This window comes from Ursus americanus, chromosome 16, assembly GCF_024610735.1.
Source record: "Ursus americanus isolate L20-20 chromosome 16, mUrsAme1.1.p, whole genome shotgun sequence".
NCBI classification, from domain to species: Eukaryota; Metazoa; Chordata; class Mammalia; order Carnivora; family Ursidae; genus Ursus; species Ursus americanus.
Window position 1 is genome coordinate 40478132 of NC_142142.1, and position 19163 is coordinate 40497294.

The window sequence follows — 19163 nt, forward strand, 5'->3', positions numbered from 1 at the left end:
CTGAGCCATCTAGCCTCTAGGCCGCTGGCAGGCACAGCTTAGAGGCATTGGACATAATTGCTGAGAGTGTGAGGGCTTTGGGAGGAAGGAGCCCGGGGAATGGCTGCTCCATGGTGCTCTGCCCACCAGCGCCCATCCTCAGGTGGCAAGGAGGCTGGGAGCATCTGAAGGAGCCCACTTCATTCTCACAGGCTGGTATTGGGTCCCTTATTTTATTCATGGCAGAAGGTGCTCTCGGCTTTGAGCACCATGCCCCAGAGCAGAACAAGGAAGGCAAGCAGGCCTTAGTGCTCCCCTCTGGGCCTCTTAGATGTGTGGTAGGTTCAGAGCCCAGCAAGATTCCCTGGGAGTTCTAGGAAGGTTCCTGGAGGAGGGAACTTTGGAATGCAGAGTCTTGTGTATTTCTTCTGAGGATAGGATGTTCAGATGACTGGGGCACACAGTTAGACATGAAATTGCCCATAGCTAACTTGACTGATCCTGGACATACAGATGGACTTTGTAAACTGGGCTTTGTCAGTGGACCCTGGGGGAGGACACACCAAGTAGGGACAGGGCTTGACCTTGAGGTACCTTCCAGTGTTTTTTTCTGGGGATCAGGACCATTTAGAGCTGTTGGTTCTCAGGAGAGAAAATGAAGAGAAGCAAGGATGTGGGCCACTGCTTCCCAGGATGGAGGCCAACTCTGGTGTGTGTCATGCTCTGAGCCCTGCTAGAAAGCTTTCTGGAACCGTGATTGTCAGTGTGCAGGCCCTGCGCATCTCCACGTGCAGGTCTGCTCAACTTGATGTGTTTGTGATGCATTACATGGACTCCACTCCTTCCTGTTGCAGTCATGGGTGTTTGTTGTCTCCTTTCCGGCCAGCTCTCACGGTATGACAAGGTCCAGGCGTCAGTGTGGAAGTCTTTCCTTTGTATTGTTGTGAACTGATGCTGTGCAGTTGCTGGGTTTTTTTTTTTATTATTATTATATAAGACAATGATTAATAGACCTTTTTTTTTTTAGTAAAAATTTACAGAATAATTGAGCAGATAGTATAGAGAGTTTCATATAATCCCCTTCACCCCCACACATAGACACATACACAGCTTCTCCTATTATTAACATCTTGCTTTATAACTTCATTGTGTAGAACTGGCAAAATGCTGACCTTCATTGACCACCAGCTGATTTGCAGAGATTATAAACAGCACAGAATAAGTACTGTTTCTAGATGAGTTGTTTAAGGATATAATACTCCTCAGATCCTTGACCCAAATCACATGGATACAGAATATATGGATATATATATATATATTACAGAATGTCAGTTTTATGTCCTGTCCCATAATGATTGAAATAGCTCTGGGGCTTGCTTTTTTGTTATAATTAATGAACCAAATTTCGTACATTATTATTAACTATAGCTCATTGTTTCCATTGAGGTTCACTCTCTGTGATGTATAGTTCTGTGGGTTTTAATAAAGGCATTATGACATGTATCAACCATTACAGCTTCATACAGAGTAGTTTCACTGCCCTAACCCCTGCGCTTTACCTTTTTATCCTTCTCTCCCCAAAACCCCTGACAACAACTAATCATTTACTGTCTCCATAGTTTTGCCTTTTCCAAACATCATATAGTTGGAGTCATCCAGTATGTAGCCTTTCCAAATTGGCTTCTTTCACTTCGCAGTATGCATTAAAGGTTCCTCCATATCTTTCCATGGTTTGATAAATCCTTTTTTGTCACTAATACTAATTGTTATGGATGTGCCAGAGTCATTTATTATAGGACACCTTGGTTGTTTCCAGTTTTTGGCAGTTATTAATAAAGCTGCTATAAACATCCATGTGCAGGTTTTTGTGTAGATACAAGACTTCAGCTCCTTTGGGTCAATACCAAGGAGTGCAGTTGCTGGATCATATGGTAAGCCTATGTTTAGCTTTGTTAAGAAACCACCAAACTGTCTTTCAAAGTGGTTGTCCCATTTTGTATTCCTATCAGCAGTGGCACTGTTCAGCATTCTCACCAACATTTGATAGTTTTCAGGGTGTTTTTTTTTTTATTTTAGCCATTTGAATGGGTGTGTGATGATATTACATCATTGTCTTAATTTGCAAATAAAGTCTAAGTTACAACATTTACTAATATACTTAAGGGTGTTATACTGCTATCTTCATTCTTTTATTACAAGTAATTCCTTCCTTTAGCACTGATTTTCAATCTTCAGTGTGCTTAAAAATCACCAGGGAATCTTGTTAAAACGTAAAGTCCCAGGACCTAAGCCCAAAAATTCTCTCAGTCGTGGTTGTGGGATAGGATGTAAAACCATGTTTTTATCTATGTCATTCTGGCCTAGGTGTTACTTAGACAACTCTTCTAGAAGCAGTGCTTACTCTGTGCTGTAGGTAAGCTCTGCTAATCATCTGGTGGTTGATAAAGATTAGCATTTTGCCAAGTTCTAGTCTGTGTATTGTTTTAGACCATAATTTAGCTGTGGGAACAGAAGGATTAGTTCATCCATGTGTTTTAATTATACCGTGACTCTGTTTCTTTTCTTAAACTTCTGGGAGTAGGAAGTGTGAAATTATATTAACTATAGTAATTTGAAATTCTGAAATCTGTTTTTAGTTTGTTTCCTAAAGTGTATATTGAATCTTTTGTTTTATCATAGAATGTACTTAAGCAAAAAAAAACAAAAACAAAAACCCAAAAAACAAACAAAAAAACCCCACAACTATTTTTTTTCTCATTTTTTAAACTAAATATCATCAGCTTTTGTGCCTGGCTGTAGACCCTGTTGGAAGTATGAGGTAGAGTATCTTTGAGGATTATTTGTTTGTGTAGGCAGCTTCTCAGAGTTTTATCTGGGAGCTGCTAGCATCAGAATGACTTGAGAAACATGTTAAAGCTAGTATTACCAATCAGAATCTTGGGGGATCGGGACAGTATTCTGAATTTTATCAAGTTCTTCAGATAATATTAAACACAAAATGTGATAACCATGGAGCAGCCTCCCGTTGTTTATCCTGTGCACAGATAAAAGAAGAAATTAAACGCATTTTAGCAAATGTTCTCTTTTCCACCCAGGAAATCTTTCTTGAAACACATTTGGGATGCACTTAATTTACTGTGTAGAATACCACTTAGAGATTGACTGAATTTTATACAGCTCACATTCTCTTAGTTCTCCATAAGATGGTTAAGGAGAAGCTTTTTAATTTTTCATAGTTGCCCTAGAATGTCCTGCGAGTGTCTTTGTGTACAAATATGAGAGAAGCAATTCTTGGACAATAACAGTGTCCTTGCCTCAGGAGTTTAATGTAGTTCTAAATAACTTACTTTCAGAAAAGTATTATTTATCCAAAGGGAAGATATTTGGAGGCCTGTCCCTCATAGTAGTTTAGTGGAGGAAGGAGGTTTACTTGCTCCTTTATAAAAAGACTGTATATTTATATATGGGATCCAAAGCTCTGCCTTTTCATTACTTACTATGAAATGGGCACCATATTCCTATCTAGTTAAGTTTTGGGAGATCATGTAAATTTTCATCTGTAATGTTAAATAACTTCAAGGAAAGGGAATATGTGATACCACAAATAAAAGCAATTATAACGCTCCTTCAGTGCTTAAGTGTGCTGTTCTAAGTGCTTTGCATTGACCTTTAATTCTTACAGCTCTGTGAAGGAGGTACTGTTATCGTGTACTGATGACAAAACTTAAGTGTAAAGGGTAAAACAACTAGCCCATTGTTATTCTGCTGTTTAATATCAGAGCTTAGATCAAATCCTAGGTATTCTGGGCAAAGAAGAGATCATAGTGGAGACCAAATTTAATGAACCAGTAGTGACTTGTACTTGTTGACTTGTATGAATCATAGATTTCTATAGTAGAAAAAAATGATAGTGGATCATCTCTTCGTAACCTGTCATTTAAAAATCACAGAAATCTAGAGACAAAAGATTTAGATAAATTGTTCCGATTCACAAAGGTAGTATTTAATGGTACAGCCAGGACCAGTACACAAGCTTGGTGAGTTCCAATTCTGTATTTTCCCCCCTTGGATCATAAAAAGATATAAATTTTCTTAAATTATTTTTTGTATTTCCTGTTGCTGCTTTATTTTTCTTATTAGTGCAATTGCCATTAGCAACTGCCATTGATATTTGTTTCTTGATGTCCTTTGGCTAATTTATAACATCACAGTATGTCCTACTAAATGATACTTAAACATTCAGTTTCATGGAAATTATTGACAAAATGGCTTAGAGCAGTAGTTCTTAACCTTATCAAACCCTTCACACTCTCATTATAATAAATATTTTCTAAAATCCTTCGTATGATTTCTGAAATGAAATTTACAAATGATGTAACTATCTACAAACACAATTTCAAAGAAGGCAAAATAATTTTCACATATAATATAGAAGAAATACAAGTATGTTGTGTATTTAAAGTATATAATATATCCTTGAAACATTAATATTTGGGACAACTCCATGAGAATCTTTTGTTCTAAACATAGTCCATAGACTAGCAGCATTAACATCAGTCAGTAAATACAATAAATCTATAATAGCATCAAAAATATGAAACACTTGATGATGTATCTGAAAAAAATATGGGAGATCTCTGTACTGAACACTGAAAAATATTTTGGAGAAAAATCAAAGAATATCCAAAAAAAAGAGTTACACCCTGTGTGTGGATTGGAAGTCTTTACATTGTTAAGGTGTCATTATTCCCCACATAGATCCCAGTCAAAATTTCGGCAAACTTTTTTGTAGAAATTGATAAGCAAGTTAATTCATATGAAAATGCAAAGGAGCTAGAATAGAATAGCCAAGATAAATTTGAAAAAGAACTAAGTTGGAGAGCTAACATTAATTGATTTGAAGACTTACTGTAAAGGTACCATATCAAGAGGGTGTGTTATTAGTGGAAGGGTAGATGAATAGAATAATAGAACAGAATAGAGTCCAGAAATAGACCCATGCATATACATGGAGAAATGATATTCAACAAAGTTTCAAATCAGTTCAGTGAAGAATACATGGTCTATTTTTACAAATTGTACTGGAACTATTGGATGTTCTTATGCCTGCATTATAAAACAAAACAAAAAACTTTGATTTGTTTTTTAAACCATCTGTAAAAATTAACCCAAAATGGATCATATACCCAAATATAAAGCTTAAACTATAAAGCTGGTTGAAAAAAACATAGGGGAAACTTTTGTGACTTTGGGTTAGGCAGAGATTTCTCAGATGCAACATGAAACCAACAATTCATAAAATAATAAATTGAGTTTCATCCAAGTTGGAAACTTCTCTTTGAAAGACATCACTCATTAGACAATAAAAAGAAAGCTACAGACTGGGAAAAAATACTAGCAATGATTATATCTGATGAAGAACTTGTTTTCAGAACATAATAAGGAAACAGAGCTCAGTTTTAAAAGGAGGAAAAGACTGAAACTTTACTGAAAAGATATATGTCAAATAAACACATAAATACATGCTCACTGTCATTTGTTATTAGAGAAATGCAGATTAAAATGACAATGAGATATCGCTACATACTTATTAGAATGGTGAGTCTGTGGAGGGATTGAAACACACAGGGTTTGTGAGAATGTAAGATGCTGCAATTTGGAAAACAGTCTGTCAGCTTAAATTAAATAGACACCTACTGCATGATCTAGCCATTCCACTCCTAGATTGTTATCCAAGAGAAAAAGAAAGCTGACGTCCATACAAAAACTATCTATGAATGTTCATAGCAGCCATATATATAATAGCCCCAAACTGGAAACATATTTTATCAACAAATGATTAATGAGTAAACAAATGGTGCTATCTATACGATGGAATATTACTGGATAAAAAGGAATGAATTAGTGATACATACAGCAACATGAATGATCCTCAAAATAATTATGCTGAGTGAAAGAAAACAGACAACAAAAGAGTACATTCTTTTGACTCCATTCAAATAAAATTGTAGGAAATGCAAAGTAATGTATATGAATAAAAAGGATCAGTGGTTTCCTAGTGAGCAGGGAAAAGGTTTGGATAGGGAGAGGGGAGATTACAAAGAGATAAAAGGAAACTTTTTGGGGTTGATGTGAATATATTCAGAATCCTTTTAAAAAAATTTTTTAAACATATTGATTGATTGATTGATTGATTAGGTGCACAGAGAGAGAGAGCACAAGCAGGGGGAGCAGCAAGCAGAGGGAGAAGCAGGCTTCCCACTGAGCGGGGATCCCAATGTGGGACTCAATCCCAGGACTCTGGGATCATAATTTGAACTGATGGCAGATGCTTAACCGACTGAGCCACCCAGGCGCCCCAAATATATTCAGAATCTTGATTGTAGTTTTAGTTTTACAGGTGTCAGAACTACCAAAATGTATATATTAAATATGCACAGTTTATTGTCAATTACACCTCAGTCAAATTGGGAAGAAAAAACTGGAGAAGCATCTTTGACTTAACTTTTTAGGTATTCAACCCAGTTGATAGTTTCTTTCTCTTCTTACCTCTGTGCCCCTACATTCATATACTCTTCTTAATTCTTCATGTCATTTTGATACTATGCATTTTTATTATCTCTTTCCTAGTTTGTAAATTCCTAAAATGTGCTTCTCCTTCTTGTGATCTCCCCTTCCTTCTACCCTAAAAGGTGTACACTGCTATTAGATTTTTCTTACTTAAACACAACCGTTCCTGTCTCTTTTCTGCTCAGTTTATCACTTTCATTTCATAGAGAAGAAATTTCATCCTTCTTGTCATGATGTATGAGACCATCCATGATTACTGACTCCATTTTACTTCTCTAGTCTTACTTACCACCACTCTTATTTTATAAATTCAATTTCCAGATAAATTTAACCGTCATCCCTCCTTCCCCCATTACACAGGTTGCTCTTTTCATCTACTTGCTCTTCCATTTACAGTGCCTTCTCTATCCTCATCTTACTCCTGCCAAGGGGGAAAGGTAAGGTAGAATTATTAAAATTTTAAACCAACTAATTTTATTTGATATGTCATTGAGCTAATGGGGAAAAATTAATCTCATTTGTTAGTTACTTGCTATATAATAAGCAGTTGTGCTCAGTATTATCATTCCATTGGCCCCTCCAATTTCTGCCATTACCCACTTGCCTTTTTACCCACATTAGATTCTAGGGCCATCATTATTACATTTACTCATCACAAGTATATGCTTAAACCCTTCAGCCCTCTTTTCTTCTCTTGCTTCACTTGCAGTCTCTGTTTGGCTTAATGCAAGAATGGACACTTCATTACTCCTCTTACTTAAGTTCTCATCAGTATTTTATTTCTTTTTTCCTGATACTTTCTTCTCTCAATAAAAGTGACATGACAGTCTTAGAGTTCCTCCATCTTCTCAGTCTTCTTTTTACAGCACTTCCTCCCCTAGCAGATCCCTGAAATTTTGGGGTCGAACTACTTTCTCATTCTGTGCTCTTTGTCTTAGACTATCTTATTTTCTCTTTCAACTTTAAATTCAATGTATTTGCCCATCTCCCAGATTTATACCGATTCCTGACCTTGTTTCTTTTCTTTTTTTTTTTCTTCAAGATTTGATTTATTTGAGAGAGAGCAAAAGAGAGAGAGAGCACGAGCAGGGTGAGGGGCAGAAGGAGAAGCAGACTCCCCGCTGAGCAGGGACCCCCCCCACACACCCATGTGGGCTGGATCCCAGGACCCCAAGATCATGACCTGAGCCGAGGGCAGACACTTAACCGACTGAGCCACCCAGGCGCCTCTCCTGACTTTGTTTCTGAGTCCCAAACCTTAACATCCTACTATAAGAGTGATACTTTTAACAGTAGAAATCGGGGAGCTGTCATTTAATGTTTAGGAGACAGTGTAAATAAGGCAAAGAAACCAGAAGGAATGTGTGTTTCTTGGGACATAAAGGTGGGGAGACACAAATAGGAATATCTCAAAGAACCAGTGCAAAAATTATAGATGGAACCAGGAACCGGGAAGTCAGGAATTGAGGGAATTTGCTTACAGTTTTACTTCTTTCTGTGTAGTAGCAGCAGGTGCTGCTTCTTTGTCTCATTCTTCTCCTTTTTTTGAAAACTACTTTCTAGTTCTAGCAACTCAGAGATAATTAACAATTCAGACCTAGTTTCAAAATCTTAAGAGACAGACTAATTGACTAATTAACTTATGGTCCTATAAACTGTAACTGGGATGGTGTTGGCAGGGGCATGTAGTCTGGACTGGACAGAGATCCTAAAAAGGTGTGAGTTCTCTAAGAATATTTGGGGAATGGGAAGAAAATAATTGATGTTTCAGTGTGGGAGAGCATGAATTTGTCTTGTTTGAATCTCCTGAGTGATGTGATTTTTCTTTAGCAATACAGAGGCATGCAAGTAGGGTGGTATATTGATTTATTTTGGAGAGGGATGCTGGACTGGTTTGGCAGAAGGTTAATATTGTGAGGAAATTAAGGGTACTGATATTTTTTAAAGTTCAAATGATCAATCACAGGGTTCATACTAGGTAGCAAAAAAAGAGATAGGAAGGGGACTATGTACCCTAAGGGGAAATATACGGGGGGAAGGAGATGCAGTACCTCTGAATTTGAGCTTCAGTTGTCATGGAATATATGAACACTAGAGCCTGGGAGGAGAGGAGGTTGTAGTTTGAAAATGAAAAGTTGGAAACTCTGAGGCCGCATAGTTCCAGTTGATGAAAAATCTGTGGCATATATCTGGAAGTAAGAGCATTACTTTACTAAGCTTAATAAAAAATTTTTTTTGTTATGCTAACAGTCCTAAAGTTTCACTAGCTATTAATTACATAAAGCAAACAGTAGGATAGGAATTTAAAAAAAAATCAGTGATAAGCACGTTGTTGTGTTGAAATTCCTTTTAGATTTTGATTAGTTGCCTCAGAGAGACCATAGTTAGGATTAGGCTCCATGGGTATGCAATGACTTCTTTCCGTTCCCACTGTTATCAAAGCTCCAGCCTTACATTATTGCAGTAGTTTCTTATCTAACATTCCCTCTGTGTTGTACCAAAATATTTTTTCAGTACGTTCACTTTTGTCGCCAGACCCATTTGTTTCATAGTTTGAGCCAATCCTCAAGGTAGAAGATGGTCAGAAGAATCAGATCACAGTCTGTTACATTTAAGTCTGTCCTTCTTCACTTGCAGAGAGGGAGCCATATACTTGTCAAGCTGCTTGAAACCCATTCCTAGGAGCTATTAGAGTTCGGACAGGCCCCGGACCGAGTATATGGGTACAGATTAGTGGGGAGCCAGAGTAAGTTGTGAAATTTTTAGGAATTTCGTAGCACGATTGGAAACACAGCTGCTATTAAAAATTAAAGCATATAACTTTACAATTAAGTGAATTGTATTAAAAATAAAGGTAATAAATACTTAAACTTTATTTGTAATTATTTTACTATATTTTACTGTTATCTGCACTCTTGAGATAATTTCCACCTAGTGTTCTGTATGGTATAAATACTACGTAACAGGCTACTTTGCGTCTCTTTTCAACTCTGCATTTGGGTTGTGTCATGTTGGTAGGCTTGGAGTATTTATACCACGGACTCTGACAAACCCTATAAATCAAGGCCTTCCCTCCTGAAAGGCCAGTTGTTCAACTTTTACCAGCTCACTGTGGGATATAGAGTAGTCTTCTCTTATCCGTGGGGGATACTTTCCAAGACCCCCCAGAGAATGCCCCAAACTGTGGATACTATATATATTATGTTTTTCCTATACACATATACATACCTATGATAAAGTTTAATATATAAATTAGGCACAGTAAGAGATTTACAAACATAATAATAAAATAGAACAATCATAAAAATATAGTAAAAGTTATGTGGATGTGATCTGTCTCTCAAAATATCTTATCGTATTATACTCATCCTTCTTGTGATGATGTCAGGTGATAAAATGTCTATGTGATGAGATGAAGTGAGGCGAATTATGTAGGCATTGTGATATAAGGTTAGGCTGCTGTTGACCTTCTGACAATGCGTGAGAAGGAGGATCATCTGCTTCCAGACCATGGTTGACCATGGGTGACTGAAACTGAAAGCAAAACCTATGGATAGGGGTGGAGGGGTCTACTGTAATGTATCTCTTGCCTGTTCTCACTTTATCTCAAAGACTTGGGGGAAAGCTACCAAACTGAAAGTCTTTTTTCCTTCCTGGAAACTCATCCCTAACCTGTTGCAGCCTTAACTTTACATTGTTCTTTTTCTTCTATTACTATATTTTTATTACCTACTCCTCTACCCTATGGGTCCTAGATGTTGGTCTTTTCTCTCTCTTCCATCTTACAGCTAGAGTTGAATCTCATTTTGATCTCTGCCTCACCCTTCTCAGCCATATAAATTAGAGCTTTAGAAATTGTCGCTGCTGGCAGAAAGAATAATATATGAACCAGGATGATGACATAGCTCATAGATCATATTGCCAGAGTTTAGTCGCTTTTAACATTTGGCATTTTGAGTTTATCAGAATTGTTTATATTTGGTGAAATATTAGCTTAAGTATGAGTCAGAAAAGTAAATGTTCACTAACTGTATTTTTAGGCTTAGTTATATTCTTTTTTTCCCCTAGGATTAGTTACATTCTTGTATGTATTTTCAACAGAACACAGCTTCATTTTTTTGTGATGGAAATTTTATAATAGGAAAATAGAATCTACTTGCCTTTCACAAATTTATAGAATCAACTCTTCCAACTCAAAGACTTATTAACAGGAGTGCTTTTGGTTTCAAGAAACAGTAAAGTGAACAGAAAAAGTGACTGATGACCACTGTTGAGTTAGCAGCTTAAAGATACTAGGCAGAAATTTCTAAGATTCTCTTGGCCTTTCTTTTTAAGGTCAAATGATGGTTCCTACAGATCTAATCTTGATACCTACATCACAGCAGGAGGAAGGAGCTAGAATAGAAGCAGTAGAGCTGTATTTGCATGTGCTGTGGCTACACCTGGATGCAAGGGGCCTGGGTGCTGAATATATAGTTTAGCTCATAGTAGTATTATACTTTATGCAAATAATATTATACTTCATAATAGTAATATTATACTTTATGATAAAGGGAGACAAGTGAGCAGGGATTGGAGATAGGCATTAAATGAAGTTACCATGGACTTCTGCATAGTTCACTCATATATCTAAACCTAAGGCACTGAGACAAATTTAAAAGGTACAAATGTAACTAATATATGATACAGTTCTCCAAGAAGTTCATTAAGCTTTGTTCAGTCTAGGAAGTGATGGAAAACTAGTTTTTATTTGATAAAAGATATTTGAGTTTAGAAAATAGGCTAGGTGCTTTCACACAAATTATCGTGGTAGCTTATATTATCCCCATTTTTACAAATTGGGAAACTGAAACAGATGTTAATTAATTTGCTCCAGATCACAGAGGCTAGTAAGTGGGTGGGCCAAGTTTAGAACCTGGTCTTTTCTCTCTAGAAAATTGTGGAAAATGTTTATAAATTGAAATGAATTCTAATTTTATGGAAAGAATGATATGTGATAGGGAGGAAACCCAAGTCCACACGTGTAGAAGGTGGTGTTATGTGATGTCCATTTAATGGTGGAGCCTAAGCCCTGTAGGCTTGTAGTAGCCAGCGTATTGGGCACTAACACTTAGTGGGTATTTACTGTATGCATTTTGCTTATACTGATCCATCTAATTCTTATAGCAACCGTTACGAACTAGGTACTATTACTGTGTTGAGATGAAGAAACTGAAAACAGGGAGGCTGAGTCACAAACCTGACCTTGTAAGTGGCAGACCTAGAACTAAACGCAAGCATTCTTACCCTTGAGGCTGCACGTTAACCATGACACCATCCACCCTCTGATAATAACTGTGTGTAAGGGAGAATGAGAAGGATTTCTCAAGGTGATTCTTATCTGGTTCTAATTGATTTTGGAAGAATTTCTAGTTGTTTAGCTACATAGGATGTTGAATAAAATATGGTATGAAATTTCACCAGTAAAACTTAAAACACTTAAAGCTTCATTTTGGAAGGCAATGAATAGGGACTTTAAGAATCCCAAAATCAGATATCTTTTAAACAAAACTGATAACATGTTAATAACCCCTTTTCAGCTCATGATAATTGGTTACATCTTCATAATTTTAAGAACTACCATGGAATATCGATCCAGAAATTGTAATAAGAATGCAGCAAATGCATATGTGAAAATAATCCCACACAGATGGAAATTATACAGCTCAGAACTCCATGATGAATCATAACTTCTGGAAGACCATTCCATTCTTCCCGAGTCTATCAACAGAGGGATGTAAAAAGCGATGTAGTTTTCATGTTCAGCTTTAACATCTGTTGCATGGTAGCCTGATTATATTCCTATCTAAGGAAACATCTATAAATATTGGCAAAGATCTCCTTTTAACTTTTGTTTCCAGGCTGTTTATCTCTGTATTTATTCTATTACCTCTAAGCGTATCTCTGTGTAATCTGGGTGGTCTTTGGTGAGCTCAGTGTTTTCCTAATACAACTACTTAGGATTCTCTACCTAACATCATGAACTGTCTGCTACCAGGTCAGAGTGGTGTGTTTTCAAAGCCGGAGTCTGTCATTACTGCTGAGATTGGTCGTTTTTTTCTCTTTTGCTTTCCCACTTTTTATACACTATTAGCTCTTTCACAACAGTAAATATTTTAAATGAGTGATTGTTTCACCTATTTATTTTAATCCTGTCATTTTTCATGAAACCTGTGAGAGAATGAAGAGAAAATTCACAAAAAAAATTGGATGTGGTTTCGTGTTGACTTTTTTTAAATTATAGAAAAGACAATAAATATAAAAGTTGGCCGTAGATATATCAATACAACTAGGCTGAAATTTCAGCAATGTAAAAATTGTATATACTGTGTGTATAGCTTTTGGTATCAGACTAAATATTTTAAAATATGTAAAAAAAAGTTTGAGAAATTAAAAGCTAAAACCGAAAAAGCAGACTTAGATATTTGGACTAATAATACACAACTCTGTATACACATAGCAACAGATTGTTTTATTATTTGTTTGTGTAATTGGTATCATCTGTGATTTAGAGTCTTGGAATAATAGAATCCTTTGGGAGGGACTGTGGAGTACATTACTGGAATTGAATTGGCAGTGTTCACACACTGGCTCTGCTCTGGTTTAGAATCCTCTCTTTGCTGCTTTTCTTCCTTAGGTGGGACTCTTCCCTGGACACTGCGTTGAGTTAATTAATCAGAAAGTTCCCCAGTCAGTGACCAACTCAGTGCCAAAACCAGGTGAGTACATTTTTTCATTAGTGTGGTTATTTTATCAACTGCTTAAAAAAACAGATTTTCACTTTTAGCTAAACGCATAGCTTGTTTTGCTGTTCTTTCCATTTATGAACATAATATGCATCCTTAATTTTATGTGGTTTTGATTTTTAATATATTCTTATTTCTCTATTGATTATTTCACAAAGGTGCATTTGACATTTTAGATAATTTCAAAGAACTACTTGGTCCATTAAGCTTTGTCATTATTTGTTTTTGTAATTATATAGTAGGAGTATAGCTTATTAATGAACACAGTGATAAAAGAAAAATAACAAGTTTAAAGAACTCACAGAGATGTTACGATTAGCTGAAAATTAATAAAGGGAATGTATATTTTATCAATGACTATGAACATCAAAACTATTTTATTTTATTTTTTTAAACTATTTTAAACAGCATTTTCATTACTTCATAGTATATTTACAGTGCTGTGTAAATATGTGGACTGTTTTATGAATAAATAAAGCAATGTTACAGGGGGTGGAAATCAAGAAAATGGAAGTTTTTGTTTTTATTGGGGTGATTTAATCGAGGCAAATTCTGTAAAATACTTAGCTTGGAAGTTTTTAGTGTGATACAAATTTTTTAAAGGAAAACAAAACAAAGGCTGAAAGATTTTAGAGGGAAGTGGAAGTAATCAAATTTGTTCCTCCTACTTGTGTTATAGTCCCTTTGCCTTTCTCCACCCTTCTCCCTACTCTGCCCCTAATAGAAGAAAAAGAAAAAATGTCTGGGCCTCAGAATTTATTTGGACAGTTTTCCTTAAATTATTTTCTAGGGTTAGGACCTATGTGTAAGAATTAGGAGGAATAAAGCTTATTTAGTATTTTCCCATCTCTGTTCCCAAACCACACATCACACCATCTTTGCTTATGGTATTTAAGTAAAGGGCAATAACCCCTTTTGAAGCCTATTTCTTCACAGAAAGTTAGGAATTTTATTTTATTTTATTATTTTTTTTTAAGAGTTTATTTATTTATTTGACAGAGAGAGACAGCCAGCGAGAGAGGGAACACAAGCAGGGGGAGTGGAAGAGGTAGAAGCAGGCTCCCAGCAGAGCAGGGAGCCCGATGCGGGGCTCGATCCCAGGACCCTGGGATCACGCCCTGGGCTGAAGGCAGATGCTTAATGACTGAACCATCCAGGCGCCCCTAGGAATTTTAAAATTTTAGGCAGATACCTTTTATTGTTTAGTAGAGAAAAATACTTCAAAACAGTGTTCTCTGCCGTTCTACTTGAGGCAGGATTCTTAGTCTCTTTATAAGACATTTTTATCCTCTGTTAAGTCCCCCTTCTTTGGGTAAACACTATTAAAAAAGCTTTCTCAGTGGGTACTTGCTTAGTAAATGTTCATTTGTGGTTGTGATGACTATAGGTTTCTTTCTTTTTTTAAATATGGCATCATTAACTTAAAAGAAAACCCATATCCATTAGCAGACAGTGTCCTAGCCCCTCCCTGCTCCCCAGTCCTAAGCAGCTACTAGTTTACTTTCTGTCTCTATAGATTTCCCTATTCTAGACATTTCATATAAATGGAATCATACAATATGTGGTCTTCTGTCATTAGCTTCTTTGACTTAGCATAATGTTTTCAAGGTTCATCCATGTATCAGAATTTAATTCTTTTATGGCTATATAATATTCCATTGTATGGCTATACTGTAGTCTATCAACTCATTTTTAGTCGTTTCCATTTTGGGCTAAGAATAATGCTGTTATGAACACTGGTGTACAGGTTTTTGTGTGGATAAATATTTTCATCTCTCACGCATATATCTAGGCATGAAACTTTGGGGTCATATGATAGCTCTATGCTTAACCTTTTGAAGAACAGCCAGACTGCTTTACAAAGTAGCTCACCATTTTAGAATACCCCTGGCAATATATGAGAGTTTCAGTTGCTCCATATCCTTGTTAGTGTGTTTTTGATATCTGCCATCTTAGTGGTTAGTGTGTTTTTGATATCTGCCATCTTTGTGAGTTTGATTTATATTTTCCTGATGACTAATAATCTTGAGTACCTTTTTATGTGCTTATTAGCCATTTGCATGTTTTTGGAGAAATATCTATTCAGATTCTTTGCCCATTTTTTAATTGGGTTGTCATTTTATTATTGAGTTGTAAGTGTTCTTTATATATTCTAGATACAAGTCCTTTATCAGGTAATATGATTTGCAGATATTTTCTCATATTCTGTGGGTTGTCTTTGCCTTTCTTTATTCTGTCCATTGAAGCATAAAAATTTCTAATTTTGATGAAAATTGGTATATTTTTTCTTTTGTTGCTTGTGCTTTTGGTGTCTTATTTAGGAAGGCTTTGCCTAACCCACGTTTTAAGATTTACTCCTATATTTTCTTCTAAGAAGTTTATAGTTTTAGGTCTTTGATTTTAGTCTATGATTCATTTTCAGTTAGTTTTTATGTCTGGTGTGAGGCCCAACTCCAATGGACATCGAGGAGTCACAGCACTATTTGTTGAAAAAAAGGTTATTCCTCCCCCCATTGAATTGTCTTGATTCCCTTGTAGAAAATTAATTGACCTTAGACATATAAGTTTATTTTTGGACTTTTGGTTCTGTTCCACTGATCTGTATGTCTATTATTAAGACCAACACCACCCTGTCTTGATTACCTTTGTTTTGTGGTAGATTTTGCTCTTGGTTTATTCTTTCTCAGGATTGATTTGGCTTTTTAGGGTTCTTTACAGTTCCATATGAATTTTAGAATCACCTTGTCAATTTCTACAAAGAAGTCAGCTGGAGTTTGATAGGGACTGTATTGAATCTGTATATCAATTTGGAAGGTAATACCATCTTATCAATATTTATTAAGTCTTCCAATCCATGAACATGGGATGTTTTTCCATTTATTTAGACTTATAATTTTGTTCAAGGTTTTGTAGCTTTCAGAATATAAGTTTTCAATTTTTTGTTAATTTTTTTCTTTTTGATGCTATTGTAAGCAGAATTATTTTCTTGATTTCATTTTCTTGTTCGTTGCAAGTACGTGGAAACACAATTAGTTTTGTGTAGTAATCATGTATCCTGAAACCTTGTTGAAATGTTTATTCTAATAGTTACTTTTTTTAGTTGGATTCCTTAGGATATCCTATATTCAAGATCAAGTCATCTGTGAATAGAGATATTTTTACTTCTTCCTTTGCAATCTGAATGCTTTTTATTTCTTTTTCTTGCCCAGTTTCCTTGGCAGGACCTCTAAGAATGGCCATCTTTGTCTCATTTCTGATCTTAGACAGCACATGATTAAGTAAGATGTTAGCTGTGGGGTTTACATAGATGCTGTTTATCAGATTGGGGATGTACCCTTCGGTTCTTAGTTTATTGAATGATTTTATTATACAAGGGTGTTGGCTTTTGTCAAATACTTTTTATCTATCTGTTGAGGTGATCATGAGTTTTTGTAGTCACTATTTTGAAGTTATTAAATTCAACATCAAAAATTTATTGTGGTTTCTCATGCATTATTTTTATATATTTCTGCTGTGTAAACTTAACCTGTTAGGTATTAAGTCTCATCTTTGATAATTCTGCCTCAAAGGTATACTGTAAACTGAATTTTTAAAAATTAGCTTAATATTGGTATTAAGTTGTTTTGAATGAGAAAGTGACATTTCCAGTAGTGATAACCTCCAGAAGCTTTTAAAACTTGAGAAAGTTAATCAGTTATTGAATTTTTATTATTGAAGAAAATAAGTTTCTATTAATAGACCTGTATGACATTGTTAATTCTAAATTATTGGTGACATGTAATGACAGCACACCTTCAAAAGCTAATATTTTATCTTTTGTGAACAGCATTGCAGGGTTGGCATAAGGAAATGTGCATTCTTAATATATTTTGAAAAGGATGATGTGAATTCTATCAGCCTCAGGCTTGTTTCACACTTTAAAACTGCCTTTGCCTACAGTATAAACAACTTGAATGTTCTATTTATTTTTAACATTGCCATCTGTTACTGTTAGATGCCAAATCTGAAAGATGCAGCTATAGTTTGAGACTGAAATTTAAAGCTCCCTATATTATTACACAACAAGGGCAATAGGAAAAATTTTCTCTTTGGAGCTCTTCTTAATGTTCTCAATATGTTCAATTATTTGTGTATATAAAAATAAAATCAATGAGTCACCATGTCCTGACCAAGAAAGCAAGTATCCATGCTGCCTTATGAAAAAGAAGTTGTGGTAGAGTGGGGTTGAGGCGGGAGAGGGGGAGAGAAGGAGAGAGGAAGACAAGAAGAGGAAAGAAAAGAGAAAGAAAGCTAGAAGCTTGTGCATAAGAAATGGGCAGTTAGTTCAGTCACAGGTTGTGATTTGATGGAGGAAGATGAGGTTGAGGTGGGGGGAGGAAGGGAAAGCATATATGGTTTTCTTTGTGTTTATCCTGTTTGGAGTTGATGGAGCAGTTGGATTTATTGATCTCTTCAAGTTTTTAGTTTTCTCAGCTATTATCGCTTCGGTATTTCTTTTGTGCAATAGTTTCTCTTTCTCTTTTCCTTTACACATCATTTACACTCTTTGATATTGTCTCACACATCCTCTTTTCAGTTTAGATACTTTCTTTTGACGTATCTTAAATTTCACTGGTTTTTCTCTCCCTGTAGGCTTCTTTTAAGCCCATCCAATAAAGTCTTCAATTCTTACGTACTTTATTTCTTGGATCAACATATTGTCTTTTTTGTATGTTCCATGGTGGAGTTCCTCATTTTCTCACATCTACCTTTTCATTTAGAAAGAAAGAAAAAGAGCAGTTGGGGGGGAGGAAAAGGGGAGGGAGAAGAAAGTAGGGAGAGAGGGTAAGAGAAAAAGCAAAGCTTATTTTTGAAGTATGAACTTCTGAAAATGAAGGGCTTAGGAGATTTAGAGAAAACTTTTCCTCTGAAAACAAAAATTTGGACAGAAACATAAAAATATCTCTTTGAAGCATTGGGAAGTTAATAAAGTGGTAAACACTTACTGAGCTAAGGTTAAGCAGAAGAAGGGCATGCTGAAGACTGACCCTGTATATGGAGACATTATTCTCCTAGGGTATCTACTGATGGAGTAGAGAAAGTCACAGTGCTAGGGGAATAAAAATTGGAATTCAGAGCCCAATAGGTCAGAGTTGCTGATAAACGCCCCAAGTTTTGAGTTAGGATTTTTGTGGAAATTGACAACGGATTCTAAACTGATTCTAAAATGTATATGGAAATGCAGAGCCCCAAATACCCAAGAGAATTTTGAAGAACAGAGAAGTGAGAATCTTATTTTAAATATCAAGATTTATTGGTTTTTTTGAAAGATTTATTTATTTGAGAGAGAGAGAAGACAGAGGGAGAGAGAAATCCCAAGCAGACTTGATCCCACTACCCTAAGATCACAACCTGAGCCAAAACCAGGAGTTGGATGTTCACCAGCCTGCACCACCTGGGTGCTCCATGATTTATTGTTAAAACTTCGCTTATTAAGATGATGGTGTTGATTCAGGGGTACACAAATAGATGAGTGGAGCAGAAGAGAGTCAGGAAACAAACCTGTGGATGCATAGATACTTGATTTATGACAAGGGTGACATTGCAGAGCATTATCAAAAGTATAGTCATTTCAATAAATGGTGCTGGGTCACCTTGAATTATATATATGTGTGTGTGTGTGTGTGTATTTCTTATTTAACCCTGTATACAAAATCATTTCCAGGAGAGTTACAGATCTGTATGTGAAAGGTAAAACAATAAAACTTCTAGAAGATAATATAGTAGAATATCTTCATTACCTGTTTTCATGATCTTGGAGTAGACATAAGCAGTAATCATAACTGAAGA

General features: G+C 35.8%; 1 protein-coding gene across 5 annotated transcripts in view; it reads left to right on the plus strand.

Annotated features, from left to right (window-relative positions):
- The window catches only part of ARHGAP32 (Rho GTPase activating protein 32), a 293982-nt gene that overhangs the window by 210707 nt on the left and 64112 nt on the right, over nucleotides 1–19163 (plus strand). For all 5 annotated transcript variants that reach the window (XM_087868278.1, XM_087868279.1, XM_087868280.1 and 2 more), the window contains one exon: nucleotides 13226–13307. In XM_087868278.1, coding sequence (XP_087724404.1) covers nucleotides 13226–13307 — 82 coding nt within the window. The remainder of the gene's footprint in view (nucleotides 1–13225; nucleotides 13308–19163) is intronic.